Source organism: Cebus imitator, unplaced genomic scaffold (assembly GCF_001604975.1).
Source record: "Cebus imitator isolate Cc_AM_T3 unplaced genomic scaffold, Cebus_imitator-1.0 Scaffold33, whole genome shotgun sequence".
In the NCBI taxonomy this organism is placed as follows: Eukaryota; Metazoa; Chordata; class Mammalia; order Primates; family Cebidae; genus Cebus; species Cebus imitator.
The window spans coordinates 4,858,630-4,875,213 of NW_016107348.1; the positions used below are offsets into that span (position 1 = coordinate 4,858,630).

General features: G+C 46.6%; 2 protein-coding genes across 7 annotated transcripts in view; one reads left to right on the forward strand and one right to left on the reverse strand.

Moving 5' to 3' along the window:
• RGL1 (ral guanine nucleotide dissociation stimulator like 1) overlaps positions 1-3,179 on the forward strand; it is a 288,449-nt gene extending 285,270 nt beyond the window's left edge. For 2 of the 3 annotated variants that reach the window (XM_017524381.2, XM_017524380.2), the window contains exon 18: positions 736-3,020. In XM_017524381.2, the coding sequence (XP_017379870.1) occupies positions 736-923 (188 nt within the window). In that variant the 3' untranslated portion in view covers positions 924-3,020. Of the gene's footprint in view, positions 1-735 lie in introns of all 3 variants that reach the window. The other variant, XM_017524379.2, reaches the window with a different exon arrangement.
• Positions 3,180-4,481: 1,302 nt separating this feature from the next.
• The window catches only part of COLGALT2 (collagen beta(1-O)galactosyltransferase 2), a 115,433-nt gene continuing 103,330 nt past the window's right edge, over positions 4,482-16,584 (reverse strand). For 3 of the 4 annotated variants that reach the window (XM_017524386.2, XM_017524385.2, XM_017524382.2), the window contains 2 exons: positions 15,216-15,422; positions 10,183-13,381 (listed from right to left, as the gene is read on the reverse strand). In XM_017524386.2, the coding sequence (XP_017379875.1) occupies positions 13,105-13,381; positions 15,216-15,422 (484 nt within the window). In that variant the 3' untranslated portion in view covers positions 10,183-13,104. Of the gene's footprint in view, positions 4,886-10,182; positions 13,382-14,144; positions 14,150-15,215; positions 15,423-16,584 lie in introns of those variants that run through there. The other variant, XM_017524384.2, reaches the window with a different exon arrangement.

The window sequence follows — 16,584 nt, forward strand, 5'->3', positions numbered from 1 at the left end:
CTGGGGACTGTCGGGGGTTGGGGGAAAGGGGAGGGAGAGCATTAGGACAGATACCTAATGCATGCGGGGCTTAAAACCTAGGTGACGGATTGATGGGTGCAGCAAACCACCGTGGCACATGTGTACCTATGTAGCAAACCTGCACGTTCTGCACATGTGTCCCAGAACTTAAAACAAATTTAAAAACAGAAGATATACACTTTTTACTTGGGAAATAAAACACTGGTTTGACGGGATTACTTCAAAAAATATTTCAGTATTTCAAGTAGAATTCTGGGGTGCTGTAGATTTTCTGTTTTCTCCATGCCATTGGACTCTCTTGGTCTTTGAGAAAATCTGCATACTGGGGTGGAAAATGGACTACAGGAGAAGGGAAACCCGAGTCCGAATCCAGTCCTGCCGCTCGCTAGCTGCAGTCTTCAGAATGTTTTCTAACTTTTCTTGGTCTCTGTTTTCTACTCTGTGTTGTTTCTGCTTTAACATTTTCTATTGGAACATTTAATTCATGGAATGCATTTCTAAAATCTTATTTGTACTCATTTTTAAAATTGGGATTGAGAAGTTGGGGCCAATTTTGGGGGGAAGTGGTGGTGGTCACTGCCTGGTTCAGGTCATGTCCCAGAGGCAAAGGGCCATAGCCCCTGTCTCGTGTCTGGGCAAGGTTTACAGCTGCCACTGTCAGGGCTGGGCCGACCTCTGCAAGCTGGCCACCTCCTCTTTTCTTATCTTTTTCAGAACTTGTGATTCCAGACTCAGCAAACGTCTTTTATGCCATGAACAGCCAAGTCAACTTTGACTTCATTTTGCGCAAAAAGAACTCCATGGAAGAACAAGTGAAACTGCGTAGCCGGACCAGCTTGACTTTGCCCAGGACAGCTAAACGGGGCTGCTGGAGTAACAGACACAGCAAAATTACCCTCTGAAGGGAGGGACCCGTGGCCCCTTGTTTGCCAAAGGCAGAGCGGGGCTGAGAACAGGCTGCGGTGATTGCAATTACCATCCAGTGTTCGAGGATCATTGGTGAAGTCAGCAGATATTTATTGAGTTCCTGTGGTGTGCAAAGCACTATGATAGGCATTGTGGGGAAACTGGAAGTCAATTTGACATGAAAAGGATGAACGATTCACTGATTCTCTTTGACTTATTTGAGACTAAAATGCAGAATTACCCACACTTAAAATATATATATATGCACACATGTTCGGTATGTATGTGTATATATATAAAAATATATAAGAGGGACTTTATGGGATATTATGGACTATGGAAAAACAAGTTTGCACAATGGCCTGGGAAGTTGAGGTCACTTTTTACAGGGAAATAGAAGAAACTGAGAACCTAGTCTCATATTCTTCCGAGTAAATGGAGTCAGTCCTGGGAATAGAGAGTGTCCTTTGTGCCAGTATTACAAGAAGCCCAAACTTTATTTTTATAAAGGGAGAGGATGACTTTCTCAATCAAGTGCCACCAGATAAAAACAACTGCAGAGGCTGGGACTGCCACAGGCTGCATGAAAGGCCACTTTGGAAGGGGTTTGGATGAGCCGGTGGCCTTCAACCTCTGGCTGCATCTGCCACTTTCTGCTACTCCAGGGAGGCCAGGAGGAGCCTCGGAGGCCCATCGCCCCACTGGCCTAGCCATCACAATGCCTCTGGAAGTGTCACACTCCTGAAACAAACTCATTTCAGTTTCTGGCGACCCCTTGTATTTCTGTTTCTCCCTTAAAGAACATATCATAATCATTGCACAAATAACCATGTTCTTTGGTAACGTAGCCAGAAAAGAAAGCGCAAAAGAACGGTGACTTATTTGGACTCTTCTCTGTCTTGGAATGTCACTACTTCATTGCCTTCTCTGATTGCCTTTTGCATGTAAAACTATGTGTCTGGAGTCTTTGGCCATCTGGATCCAAGTACCTCTATGTTATGTGCAATTTGTTCCTCAGGTGTGGAAATTTCTACTGCGGTTGACTACATTTGATCATTTTGAGCCTGTGAAAGATTTCTGAACGGTGATTGCCCTGTTAGTAGCCCCTCAAAAGATGTTCCGTGTTGATAACAGCATTCTATTTTACTTATTAACTTTTATAGCATTACTGTGCCTAGTCATGAGGAAAGAGATGGGGCTGCACAAATTATCCGAATCATTTCTCAAAGAGGTACGTAGTTCCAGATGGAATCAATAACTTTTTCTATTCAGGTTCCCATGCTTGCTATCACAGTGTCACTGCTAAGTGACATTTTTGTCTCTCATAACACCATCACACCCTTCCTTCCAAGTCTGAGCTGTGCTAGGGCTTGAACTAAAAGCCATATGTGGAATATTGACATGTGTAAGAAGCACTTTCAGAATGTTGTCTCTCAAGAAATAATTCTCAAAATGCCAGTTTTTATTCCAAAAATAAAGAGAACAAACCCAGAATATGGAGTGCAGATTGTAACATGGAGCTACTTTTCCCCTAATACAGCTCCTAATACAGCTCCTAAAAGTTGTGTGGGATATGTGTTATGTGAACAGCCATGTGAATTTCGCAGGAAACACCAGGGAAAGTTTAGAGGTTTGTGGCAATGGACTGGAGAGTGGGCCACGAAGCCCTCCGATTTCCTTTGGTCTTTCCAGGAGGTTGGACTACATGTTGTAAAGACAGCGACTGGGTTTCAGCTAGTCAGAAAGCACTTTGTTTTCCATGCTTGTTCGATTTGTGCTTCTGTGCTTGGAGGAGGATGGCCAGGGTGGCAGCGCTCATGCAGGCTGAAGCATTTGTAGCCTCAGCCCGGCATTCTTGGTATGAAGATAAGAAAATATTAAACCATTGGCCTGTTTGAGGGTGTGGCTACCAAGACATACATGTTGTGCCCCTGTGCTCACCCTGTGTATTTATACTGTATATGTAGAGTCTAGATTTATATACTGCAATGTGAATATATATATATATATATATATATATATATATATTTACCTTTTTTAAAGACAATGGAAATTCCAAGTAGATAAAACTTAGCCTCATTTATTTAATGCCACTTTGAATGTCTTAAATTTGTTTCCTGGTGGACAGCCGGGTCATGCTTCTAGCTGCTCGCATGCTTGTCTTTCTGCATCTCCATCATCTGTTTACCTTCTGGTTAAACTAATAAACTGGTTTGGGACTTGGCTGGCATGTGCTGCCAGACCCAAAGGGATTGTATCTGGATTATTAACCAGGTGGGTTCTGGGTTCCAGGTGTGTCCGCCAGCCTTTGGGAAGCCCACCGGATGGGTTGGAGGAGCACAGGGAAAGCCAGTGGCAGAATTCGGAGGGACCTCCCAACTGGCAAGTGTCACGAGCCTTTGGAGGAAAGAATGGCATCCTTAGGAAACTGCAGTCGGAAATGATGCTTTTCCTAAATTGCTGTTCTTACAGACGGAGTCTTGCTCTGTCACCCAGGCCGGAGTGCAGTGGTGCAATCTCGGCTCACTGTAACCTCCGACCCCGGGTTCAAGCAATTCTCCTGCCTCAGTCTCTCAAGTAGCTGGGATTACAGGTGCATGCCACCACGCCCAGCTAATTTTTGTATTTTTAGTAGAGATGGGGTTTCACCCATCTGTTGGCCATGCCGGTCTCGATCTCCTGACCTCATGATCCACCCACCTTGGCCTCCCAAAGTGCTGGGATTACAGGCATGAGTCACTGCGCCCGTCATGGGGACACGATAAAATCCAACTTAGAGTGAGGGTCCAAGTTAGCATTGTGTCGCTTTTCTGAGGGCCTTTCCCCCCATTTTGTGATGGATACCACTTGGATAATTCTTGAACCGTCCCATGGTGCCCTTGAAGCCAGGGGGCCTCTGTGGACGAAGGTAAGGCATTCCCAAAGAATTACATTTGAAATCCTTTTAAATTAATCCATGTAGTTTCCCCAAAGGCATTAGGTCTGAGGCCAGCTTCACTGAACAGATGCACAATATTGTCATTTATCATGCTATTAAAAAGTTTCCAGAATTATGTTCCAAAGGATTCCTAAATGGATCCAAATTATCAAATGTTCTGTACCCTTGTGGAATCTTTAGAGAAAGCCAAGTAGATGTTTTAAAATAGGAAATTGGTAATACAGGGAGACGCAGGAAAAAAAGGGAATTTTGTCTTTGGTACATGTTTTCTCAAGATCATTCTAAAAACCTGTTTCCCTTGTTAGGCCTTTTTCTAGAAACGGCCTGGGGACATTTTGCCTGAAGGAATGTTGTCTTAAACCTGTCTTCTTTGGAGCATTTGTAAATTCTTCTTGCACCACAGGACCATTGGGAGGCATGCTATTGCTTTATGTGTCCCAATTTCAGTGGGATTGAGAACCTCTTTTTCTGTAGATGCCTACATTTCCACTAGAAGTTAATTTCTGTTGTGTTTTTGCATTGCTTTTCCCCCTAGAGTCTCTCCTAAAATTAAATACCTTTGGAAGGGATGTATTGGGCTAGGCTAGGCTGGACTGAAGAAACAGAGCAGGAAATCTCAACAGCTTAAGACTGACTTTTATTTTTCTTTCATGTGACAGTGTAACGCAAGTCAGGAAAGTCCTTAGTAGATCCAGGCAGCTTCCACCTTGCAACTTTGCCATCTCGGTTTTTCCCTTCTAGTCACAGTGATGGTGAAGAGAGCAAGGAGAACTTGCAACTGTTCCCAGCTGCCTTAGACCAAAGCAACACCTGTCGCTTCCACTCATAGCCCACTGACCAGTCGCCGGCTCCAGTGAGAGTGCAGGGAGGTGGGAAATGCAGGGGAAACCTGGAGGAGTTGAGGCACACGACTGCCTCTGCCACTGAGGGGGTCATGCCTTCTTGCTAGGGTGCATGGGGTTGCTAATAGTTCATAGTCATCAGAAAGTGTTTGGAAGAGATGGCAGTGAGGACTTGAGGCTGCACAGAGCAAGGGAAGAGTTGAAGAGAGAGGCTGAAAGGAGAAAATACTAGAAAGAACAATTCAATTTTGTCTGGAATTAGCCTTGATCTTATTTATTTTATTTTTTGAGACAAGGTTTCACTCAGGCTGCAGCAGCACGATCTCAGCTCACTGCAGCCTCTACTTCCTGCGCTCAAGCAATTCTCCAGCCTCAGCCTCATGAGTAGCTGGGACTACATACACAAGCCACCGACAGCTGGCTAATTTTTTTTTTAAGAGATGTGGTCTTGCCATGATGCCCAGCCTGGTCTTGAACTCCAGAGCTCAAAGTGATCCACCCGCCTTGGCCTCCCCCAGTGCTGGGATTACAGGTGTGAGCCGCTGCGCCCAGCCGATCTAATTTACTTTTAATTTTTGACATACAGCCACTCACCACCAATTTATGTTCTTCTGATGTGGTTCCTACGTTGATGAAACTACAGTAGTAGCTATTTTACAGATGTATGTCAGGTTAAAAAAAGAAACCTCGGAAATGTAAAGACTTTACACAGAAACCAGCAGATCAAATAGAAGCCAGGCAAATTAATTATTTTAGACTCAGAATTTGGTAACCATTATTGGGTGCGGTTTCTCAACATCTCTACCCAGAAACCTTTGTGGAAGCAATTTCTTATTTAACATTTCAAGTAATCCAGTGTTTGTAATGTTTTCCTATGAGTTTGCAGCAACTTACAAGTCATGTGGTCAGTGGCCTGTTATTACAGATATGGGGCTGAGACGCAGAGCAGTTAAGCTGCCCTAGTTTTAGGGATACAGCTCCAGATCATTAGCCCCACTCTGAACATATACAGTGGGCCAGGCACTGAATGGAGGAGGCTTTCCCGACAGACACCCTCACAGCCTCACGGAGCTGAAGAGAATCCCTGGGATCTGTGGGCTCCATCCCAGCCTTCCCATCACGTGAATTCACACAAACTACCTCCCTCAGCTGGGCACCTGGTTGGTTCTTTGAAGTCTGAGGAACATTCTGCTGTGGGTCAGAGCACTGCCGCCTATTATCCTGAGCATTTCCATCCCATCGATGAGGAAACGGCCATAAAGATGATTATGTGAGTTAGCACCCAGCTGGATTGGAATCCATTTCTGATCTGTAGATTCAGGTGTTCTCCAGCAAGAGAAACTCCTAGGAAAGGCAGCAAGTGACAGGAGTTAACAAAGGAGAAGCAGGTGGGACTGGGGCTTGCGTGGCATTCAGGAGAGCGTTTTAAGACCTCCCAGACCAGCCTCCCTGTAAGTCGGCTATCAGTATCCAAGTGCTTTAACACAGGCTTATCAGAAGTCGTTTTTATTCCTACCATTGTTTCATACCAAAGCATCATTCTGTGCTACAGTTCCAATTTCTGACACAAGAATGAAAAGAGTTACCAGTACAGCAACTTAAAGACTGAATGATTTAAGCTGTTTCTGAATTGTTCCTGCCATATAAAAAGGCACCAGTTTTGAAATGGGAGAAGCATTCTAAATGGGACTGTTGCTTGTTCCTTGACGTCTATTTCTGATCCTCGTTTATACAGTATCTAACAGCCAAGCCTCCAGCAATGTTATATGAGAGTTTGCAGTATGACCAGCTGAATAATCAGTATATGAGGTTTCACAGGGGAGACAGACATGGGTTAGAGGTACCAGCTTTACCTATCAGGCTGGGTGTGTGTGTGTGTGTGTGTGTGTGTGAGCAAGAGTGAGAGATTAAAACATTAAATGTTACTAAGAAAACAAGAAACGAGCCAGATTATCCCCCAGCAGCTTGGAATTGGGTGCAGTTTTTGGGGATCTGACAGCCTCGGTGTGATTCCCAGGCCACTTACCACCTTGGGCAACTTGCTTCCCTTAGCTCTTTGCCTTATCTGAAAGACAGGGTTTAATGAATAGTTCCTACTTCTTGAGGTTCATGCCATATTCAACTACACAGCACGTGTAGGGGAAGCACGTTTCATTTTGGTGCATGATACAAGAGTTAACTGCTGTTATTCCTGGGAAGCTTCTAGCCTAAGAGAAGTCATGTCTTCAAAGAAGCCCTCCAACCTCCTCCCCGGATAAGCCAAATGGTCCAGATGTGAGACTCTTCGAGGTGGGGCTTCCACATGTGGATCAGCACCCGGGGAAAAGCTGAGCCTGCTGCAGCTCCGGGAGAGACTGGCTCACGGATCAGAGGGCGTCCAGGGCTCCTGCAGCTTGTTCCACGGCTGCAGTCCTCAACGGCTCACAGAGACCGGGATGTGGGCCCAGTGCAGCCTCCCTGGCCGGCCCTCAGGCTCTGTAGTGTGGACTCGTGCTGGATGGGCTGTGACGGGAGAGGCTGGTGCACAAGCATCCCTGGGCCGGAGTGTCCCTCTCGGGGCCTGAGATTGGCCACCACGCAGAGCTGGCAGCAATTTCCATCAGGCTTCCCGCTTTCTTGGGTTGCGTTCTCTCGCTGGAAGCTCTGCACCTGCTCCTTGGTCCTCCTTTCTGTGTCTGTCCACAGTCCCTGTGTCTTCCTGCAGGAATGGGTTCTCAGCTCTGGTTCCAGAGGCCCTGTCCAGGGACAATGGAGATGGTTGACTGTGGGTTATTGCTGTTCTCCAAGCACTGGGGGCACTGGACATTTCACTTGTTCCTTTGCAAGCTGTTCAGCTCAACGCCACCTCAGCCTCTCCCATAGTTGCAGACTTAAAAGGATAAAGTGGTTACTCTAAGGCCCAGGCTGTCACCACTTCCATTTCAAGCTTCCCTCCTACCACACTTCCCCACCGGCTCCCTCTCCGCTTCCTTGGCCTGTGCGCTGGCTTCACCGTCCCCAGCGATGGGCTTCCATCAGTCTCTTCTCCATGCTGTTTGCACCCCTCTCCGGGACTCTGCTCTGTGTGTGGTGCTCTGGAAGCTGCTTCTGTCCTCTCCCTTCAGATTCTCAACAGGCTTGCACCCCTCTGTCCCTTGCAGTCAACTCTGCTCACGTTTTCCTTCCCTGTGCTAGGCCTGAGCAATAAGATCATCCCCTTCAAGTCTTCACAATTGATGCTAGCAATTTTTAAAAGCAGTTAAAACCCTTCAGGCCACACCATCTAAACACCTGGACAACTCAACTCCCGTCTGGGGATCTGTTCCAAGCTTCTCATTTCCTTTTGGGAGAGGAAACTGTTGCTGAGTATTTTCTAGGCATCTAAGAACAGAGAAAGAGAGCTGCCCACTCTACCTTCAAAATCAGATTCCTCCACAAGCAAGAGCCCAGACATCCACCCAGCCACCCCTAGAATGGGAAGCTCCCCCTCACCCAGCAAAGCCTCGCCAGGTCCATGGGGCCCTAGGATTGCTCAGGCATGGCAAGTTTATTAAAGCAGCTGCTCCAGAGGAAGCCAGGCTTGAGAACAACAGGGAAGGGCATAAAACAAACTCCGTAAATTAGAGAAGGCAATCCTCAGGGATGATTCTTCATTCTTTCCAACCTTTTTGAGGGCAGATGGGAGGATGGATAGCTTTGGGTTGGAAGCAACACAGCTGGTGTCACAGGGGCTACTGAGCAAAGATCCGCTCAAGTATTAGCACATCCACGTGTGGAAGCAAAAACTAGGGCATTTCAGTAATTCACGGAGCAGAAAGAAAGCCACTCTCCTTCCCAACAACGAAGTTTGGTGGAGCCATTCCACCACTTACCTTGGGACTCCACTCAGTGTCTGACAAACTCCTCGGGCTCTGTTCCTGGGATAAGAGGGAGCACCATTTTTCATGTGGTCTTCTGTAACGTAATGTACTAAAATCTACCGTTATTACTTCTTCTCCAAGCAAGCACAGAAACAGACTTCGGTTCTTGTCTCAGCTCCCTGCACTGGCTTAGCCGTGCGGACTCACAGGGAGGCCCCTCACAGGCCCCTCCTCCCCTGCTGGCCCTCCTCCCTGAGCCACATTTAATTGAGGGACAGCAGGTTCCTCTGAAATAATAAACATCACACAAAACATCACATGGATGTGATAATTTTTCCAAAGCTATCTGCTCTTAGTTTTTGGAACGTGTCACCCATTACATGCTATTTTCTTCTCATATAGCCAGCCTCATTTTAACTTTACTTTGTGATATTTAACTCCTTAACGAATGAACTTCTGTCAGGGAGCTCACTTCCGGATCCTTTCTTTCCTCTGTTTAGTTGGCGAGAATGTCTCAAGAGCATGTTATAGGAAGCCTCCCGGGAAGACATTTCTTCATTTTATAGTTACTAGCAGGAGGGATTTCCTCTAGCCATAAGGGAAAAACCCCAAGATTCCCACGTTTGTAGCTGAGTGGGAACATTTCTTGTTTTGGACATCACCATTTTACTGGAAGCCTCTGTATTATCTGTCAAGAAGGTAGCCAAACCTAGAATTCTCCCAGAAATGCTGGGCTCTGGTATTTATGATGAGGCAGCCCACAGCAGCCAGCTCGCCTTGCTAGCGTGATGGCATCTCCGTCTAGTTTGCTGTTATCAACCTCAACACATGCCTAACTCTTCCACCCTATGGAGTTCCCATGAATTGCACTTAGGTCCTTTCATAGTCCTGCCTGGCAACGCCTAGCTAGACAGCTTCTCCACCCACTGTGCCCAACCCACCTCCCTCTTCTGAACTCCCATTCACCCTCCAAACACCAACCCAAATGCCACCTTCCCAGCAAAGCTGCCCAACAGTCCTCCTCTGCCCATTTTGTTCATCTCTGAAATAAAGCCATCCTGTCTGGCAGCCACCTGCTTAGGTTGCTCCCCTTTGGACTGTGGGCCCCACACAACACTAGAGACGTCACCTGCTCCTCTGAGCATCTCAGCGCCCAGCACACAGTCTGCAGCAAGGCAGTGTTCACAGCATGATTTTTAGGAAGAAGCTTGATCTAAAAATTCTAGTGGTCACTGAGACCAGCGAGGACTCTCTTATTGTTGCTGCTGTTATTTTCCCCAGGAAAAAGCCCTTCGACCTTGGACCAGTATCACAGTATCGCAGTATCTTTTGATGAATGGATAGGCTGACCTGTGGCACAAAACGCAAGCTGGACACCTCCACTCCTTCCCACTGGGGGCTCTCCTCCACCTTCCTACACCCTAGAATCCTTTTCAGCTTATACACCGGTACCCATCAGTCTAAAACAACCCTGACTGCACAGGAAGGGCAGCAACCCCCTTCCCCTCATTTGCCACGGGGATCACATAGCAGTGATGGTTCTGCCCGACCCTGGCATCCTTGGTCAAGGGCATACCTGGGACTCTCTGTGGTGCTGGCCATTGATCAGTGACTGTGGAAGCAATGGACAATCATATCTTCGAGCTAAGTTTTTTTTTAATTTTTCACAAAGAGCTCCAGAAGGCAAACAGTTGATCACTTCCCCACCCTGAAACAGCACAGCAAGACAGATGATGCAGGGTGCTGGGAGTCAGCTCTTTCTTGTTCTCCAGAGCTCCTGCAGCAGGCCTGAGTAAACCCCAAGTGGGGCCCACGCAGTGTGTCCCCTGCAAAGTGCAGGTGTTCAGTCCACACACAGCAGCACCAGCACTGCTGACGTCACAGTTGTCTGCCCAGAAGATCCCACATTAGATCCCAAGAGGAATTCAGACAGGGTTTAGCCTCCAGAGGCAGAGAGCGGGTGACAGGGCCAGACGAAAAGGCCTCTACACTGATGACCTCACGTGACACTGCAAAGGTCAAATGTCTTGGCTTAGGACTAAAAGGGAGAGATAGGACAATTAATGAGGTCAAGGAACCTCTGGATTGCTGAAGAGATGACTTAAAAACAAAGTCACATCTGCAGCTCACAACGTTCACCAGAAAAGAACACTGCTCGGGATTTGAAGCCTGAGCAGGGAGAAACAAACCGGGCGAACAGAGCCAGAACTTTCTTCACAGTACAACAGTCCTAGTCTGAAATGCTAGAATTTAAGTCCAACGTCTTTTAAGAATGAAAGTTCTTAAATCTGTCAGACCAGCTGACAGAGAAACAGGAGAAAACATTCTCTATTAAACAAAACAACACAAAAATCAACCCAAACTTCCTTCACCCCCAGCACCTCAGCAACCTCCCAACTTGTTAAAAAAATCATTAAAGCCGTGCACACATGCACACACTCACATATGCAAACAAAAACCAGATACCCAAGGAAATCTTAGGAATCACCTAAGGATTTTTCACTCACTCCCAGATGCTCTTGACAGCTGAGTCTCAGCGGTACAATTTGGAGTTGGGTGAGATCCCTTTCCTCAGTGCCCCGGCTTGTTGGTCAGTGGAGAACGGTATCCACAGTGAGTCGGGAAGGAAGGCCAGGGCTGGCGTCTGGTGGAAGGCAGCTGCCTATTGTCCTAAACCGGGGATCTGCCCCTCACCTGGGGAGGCGAGGCTGCCGGGCTGCCTTAACTACCTATTTGGTGATGGGACAGCTTGGCGATCATTTTCTTTAGACTCTGAGCCACGCTGTTTAACCTTAATGTGAGAATCAGTACCACATAGGCAGTGAACTGAAGAATTAGATATCTGGCTTAAAGTTTATCTTACGTTTGTACCCTAAGCTGGTACATGCAGCACCGCCTGCCATGGCTCTGCTCTGAGGGGCCCTCCCCATGAGTCTTAAGTGTGGAGCTCAAGGTTTGGAGTGTGCACAACCCCCCTATGTGGCTGCATGGTGCGTGGACGCTGAGGAGGAAGGGTGCTTGTATGGGATGCCTGGGAGGGTTTTTCTGGAGACAAAAATTTACAGATTGAGGGCGTGAGAATGTACGCTTGAGGAAAACCGCCATGATCTATACTAGGACGACAGATTGTGGAGTGGGAAGAAATTGTGAAGTCCAACTCTGCATTTTACATAAAATCAATGTGTGAAGAAAGCAGAAAGGACTCTTAGGGGATATTTTTTAAGAAAGGGTGTCTGCCCGGGATTCTGATTCCAAGAGCTTCCCTGGTTGCTGGCCTCAATCAGTTGACCAGCCCTTTGTTCCAACCAGGTTTCTCACCTGACATAGAGAACCATTTGTTTCAAAACAGTTCAGATCCCCCATTCACAGGCCTCGCTGCAGGAGCCTGGCTGGGAAAGGCAGGAGAATCAGATTGCCAAACCGGTGTGTCCACACCCACCGCTCCCCCGGGCTCGGTGGGAGACTGCAACATCTGTTTCTCTGCCTCACCCTGAAGACAATGTCTTCCCCACATTTTGCAAAATAAATAATTCAAAATATAATGAAAAAGCCAGGCAAGGATAGTTGCTGGCCTGAAAATGTGCTCTGTCTCTTAGCAGTGACTCAGAAAACTCACACCTGCGTGGGTTCCCAGGCTAGGGGTGCAGCAGAGAGCGTGAGGCTCCGCAGCAGTGCGCAAACCCGGCCCTCGCCTTTATATATTACATTTATCTTTATAAATACAGCATCCTGACCTAGTAGCCATAATTTAAAAAAAAGCCAAACATTGAGTTTTTTCCCTCAAATACCTACACAAACTGTCAATTATCTACTAATTTATATCCACACGGCACACTGGTCACCTCTATAGGAGAGCTTCAACCACCATGATGGTCACAGGCCAAGTCTCAGCCAGACCCAAATACCCATCCCTATTGCATACAAGGACTATTTTTTTTTAAATCTACTTTGCAATAAGGCTCATTATAGAATTCCTTAAATAAAAAGCCAAATTAATATGATTTTAAGTGATTGATTCCCGTCTCCCAATCACTGCATATAAAAGTTTTCAATGTCATATAAAATGGATAAACTACACCAGTAAAGGTTGTCCAGTTGGCTTGGAGTTTTCAAGGTCACATTTGTCCCATAAAATGGACCAATTAGGCCAATAAGTGTGGTTGAGCTGGCCTGGCTGCCTTGACGACCCATTTGCTGATGGGACAGCTTGGTGATCACTCTCTTGGACAAGACCCTGAGCCGTGCTGTTCAACCTTCATGCGGGAATCAGCGTCACATGGGTAGTGAACTGAAGAATTCAGTGTCTGGATTATAGTTTATCTTAACGGTTTCTAGAAAGCTTGTCTGTTAGCCATCTTGGGAAATTTGGGTTGAATTTCCTTATTTCCCTCCACTGTCAAAAATATATTAATTTCGATCTATCACATTATATCACTTTGGTTAGATGACTGTGACCACTAAAAACAAAACAAAACAGAAAACTGGAACAAACAGATGAATAGCCCTTTAGAAAAACCGAAGGATGTGCACCGATGTGGGTCACACTCCCAAGGAGACTTCACAGCTCATCCCTCGAAGGCACGGTGTCCAGGGAGGTTGGCGGTGGCAGGGCCTCTGTGTTCTTGGCATTGCTGTAGATGCGACTTTGCTTCCGGGACTTCCAGGCATGTGTCCTATCCCAGTCGGTGGCCACTGTCTCATTGTCCCAGATGGTGGAGGTCTCCGTGTCACTCAAGTACCCCGGCTGGCCTGTGTAGTGTGTAGGGTAGATGAGCAAGGGTTCTGCAGAGAAAGCTTTCAGGTCCCTGGATTCATAATGCTCCTTGTACTCGGCTCTGAAAACAAGAAGGTGCCCGGACACATGAGGGGGCGGAAAGAAGACTTGTGGAACAGAGACAGAGTGAAGGAGCTCCGCTGGTTACCTCTTACGTTGTCATGAGTTCGTTTCATTATTTAAATTGTGTCACTGGTGAAAAACCTTAGCATAGAAACACAAAGATTTCTTTAAAAGCTTTCCAAAGACAAGCTACCAAGCAAAAAGGTCAGGATATTTCTGAGGTATCTGGATAGGCTAGTTTAAAAGATGAATTTCGAGGCTGGGCGTGGTGGCTCACGCCTGTAGTCCCAGCACTTTGGTGAGGCCGAGGAGGGTGGATCACGAGATCAGCAGATCAAGACTCTCCTGGCCAACATGGTGAAACCGCATCTCTACTAAAATACAAAATAATTGGCCGGGCGTGGCGGCACTCGCCTGTAGTCCCAGCTGTTTAGGAGGCTGAGGCAGGGGAATCCCTTGAACCTGGGTGGAGGAGGATGCTGTGAGCCAAGATCATGCCACAGCACTCCAGCCTGGGTGGCAGAGCAAGGCCATTTCCAAAAAAAAAAAAAAAAAAAGAGATGAATTTCAGCTCTGACTCCAAAAGTTAAAAAGTAAGCCCTGTTAGACCATAATGATAAAATAAACATGATCACTTTACAAAAAATGCCCTGCTCTTGAATTAATAAATAGGACACCCGAGATCCGGACAGCAGCAATGGGCTGTGCTGTGTGGAGGCCTGGACGCACGCAGGCTTGGCTTTGTGCCCCCTGCTCCCCACTGAGGCTCCAGCAGGTGTAAAGGAGCCTCCCTCCTCCTCATACTCCCGTGCAGAGTATGAAGAGACATCTGAATGTAGTCATTTCTTTTTTGTTTAGGGGATAAGGGTTTGACATCCATGTTTCTGCCAGGACACAGAGTCTCTGACATGTTATATACAAGAGGACAATGAGCTCCACTTTTACTGAGGACAAGAGATAAAATGAACTGGAGGCAGCACAGGAAATCTCAACAGCTAAAATGAAGACAATCTGCTGAAGAGATCACCCAGCAACTGAGAGAAGGGGCCAGGGTTAGAACCTGTGCTGCTCCATTAATGAATTTAGGAGTCACTCATTAATGATTCAGGAGATGCTGTTATGTGCAGCATTTGGACTAGGCTCTAAGGACACAGGGGCCTAAGACTGTTCCTGCCCCAAAGGGTTTGTAGTTTATTGGGGAGACTGACAGGTAAACCATTAATTGCCATACCTTTTGATATGAGCTGCATCAGGGTAAGCTCCTGGGCTATGGGAGCCCTGAGCATCACAGTGCCTTCTTCCACAGACATCATGCTCAGGTATCACGTCCACACGCCCTGAACCTCTTACACACCCTTGTGATCCCAGGAATCACAATATATTGTGATGATTTGTTCATGAGTCTCAATTCCTGACCAGATTGTGAGCTCTGCAAAAATGGGTACCTCTGCCTAGCCAACAGTACACACAATGACCTGAGCCAAAGGAACTGGAAATTTTGAGGTGCTCAGGAAGATGTCCTTCACCCTGAGGTGTATAAGGTTATGGAAGAAGAGCAAAGACAAGGAGGGGACCAAGCACATTACATTCAGTTCAACTACAAACTGGGTATTACAAGAATCCCTGGGCAGGACGCCCACTATCTCTCTGCCTCACCTTCCCATCTGTAGAAAGGGTTAATCACCTGAGTCAGGCTCTCTTAACATTAATTATGAGAAGATCATTTAGGAAGGCAGTACGCTTTAGAAAATATCAAGTACTACCAGAATCGGAGAGCGTAATTCATGAAGAGGCTGTGCCCAAGAGAAGGCAGGCAGTTCGGGGAGACTCACACAGGATGCTTGTTGTACATGATTGGCAGAAACTCATCCACTGGCAGCATCTTCCCAAAAGGATTGGCTCCAACCAGCTTCTGTGCTCCTTCCAGAGAGATGGCGTAGCCCAGGGTCCAGTAGGAATAGTCAGCTTCGACCAGGTTTTCCACATTGGGCACCACTTTCTCTGGTTCCTTGACTTGCATCCTCTTCCTACCAATATAACTACGAGGAAATAGCAGAGGAGAAAAGTTCTACCTTGAATATTAGGCTGTGGTAAGGATGGAGCACAGCTTTGGTTTACATAGATATCTTTGAAATCCCGGACTGTCTGTCATTAAATGATGTATCACGTCCCAAAGTGGATCCTATCACCAGTCATGACTGCCATCTGCCATCACTGGGGCCATTTTTCTGGCTTCATTTATCAACACCCCCACTATACCTGTCTAGTGGACTGTTTTCAAGCCAGAAAGTAAGATGTAGTGACATTAAAAGATCTTTCAGCTCATTTATCAAAGATGGGATGGGGTTTCCTGCTGTTTACAGAGGTCGGAAAGGCACAAAAAAGGCCAGATGGGAGAATCCTGAACCTGCTGTCTTCAGGTCCCAAGAGTATCAGCCTTGGGTGCCTTCTGCACAGGGCTCCAAGTGCTGGTGAGAAACACAGGGCTGAAAAAGCTAGGGAAAAGTGTCAGTCTGCAGAACCCCAGAGCGGCCGAAGGGGTTTCTCCTGGGGAATATGAATGACAGCTCCTGACAGACATTCTCCTGCCTCACACTCGCCCAGCTGTGACCAGGCTTCCTCCCAGACATGCTGCTCCAAGAAAGGCCTCCAGGTACCTTCTGTCCTCCAGGAATAACTTCTACAATGTGGGGTGCCTCTTTGGCCACTCTTCCCTAGTCTACCCATGGACCTGTGCTCCATTACTTTTGTCTGGAACCTGTAGGTTTGGGCTTGACTGGAGCAAGCTGGGGCGTTGCCTGCTTCTTGCCTGCCATGTAAAGCAGTACTTCCTCTATTTTACCCTAAAACAACCTCTTTCAATATTCAAGGGATTCCCTCTTGTCAAAGCATCCCAGAATTTATAGAACAAGTCTATGTTCAACTGTTAGTTCTTCTAAGGACAACAAACATATATCCCAACCACTGTCTCTTCAGATTACAGAGTCTGAGCTTTTCTGGTGTCTCATCCAGTGGAAGGGAAGCTTTTATGGAGTACTTGGGAGGTACTAGAGTGATAGGGGCTATAAAGTTAGACTTAATGCTCTAACTTTAATTAATTTAATTTTAAATGTTGAAGATGTGTGAAATATATACATTTTTCATGAAACAAGTTGTTTTGGTAGGACTATAGTTTAACAGCTGAAAATTTAGCTTCTGGAT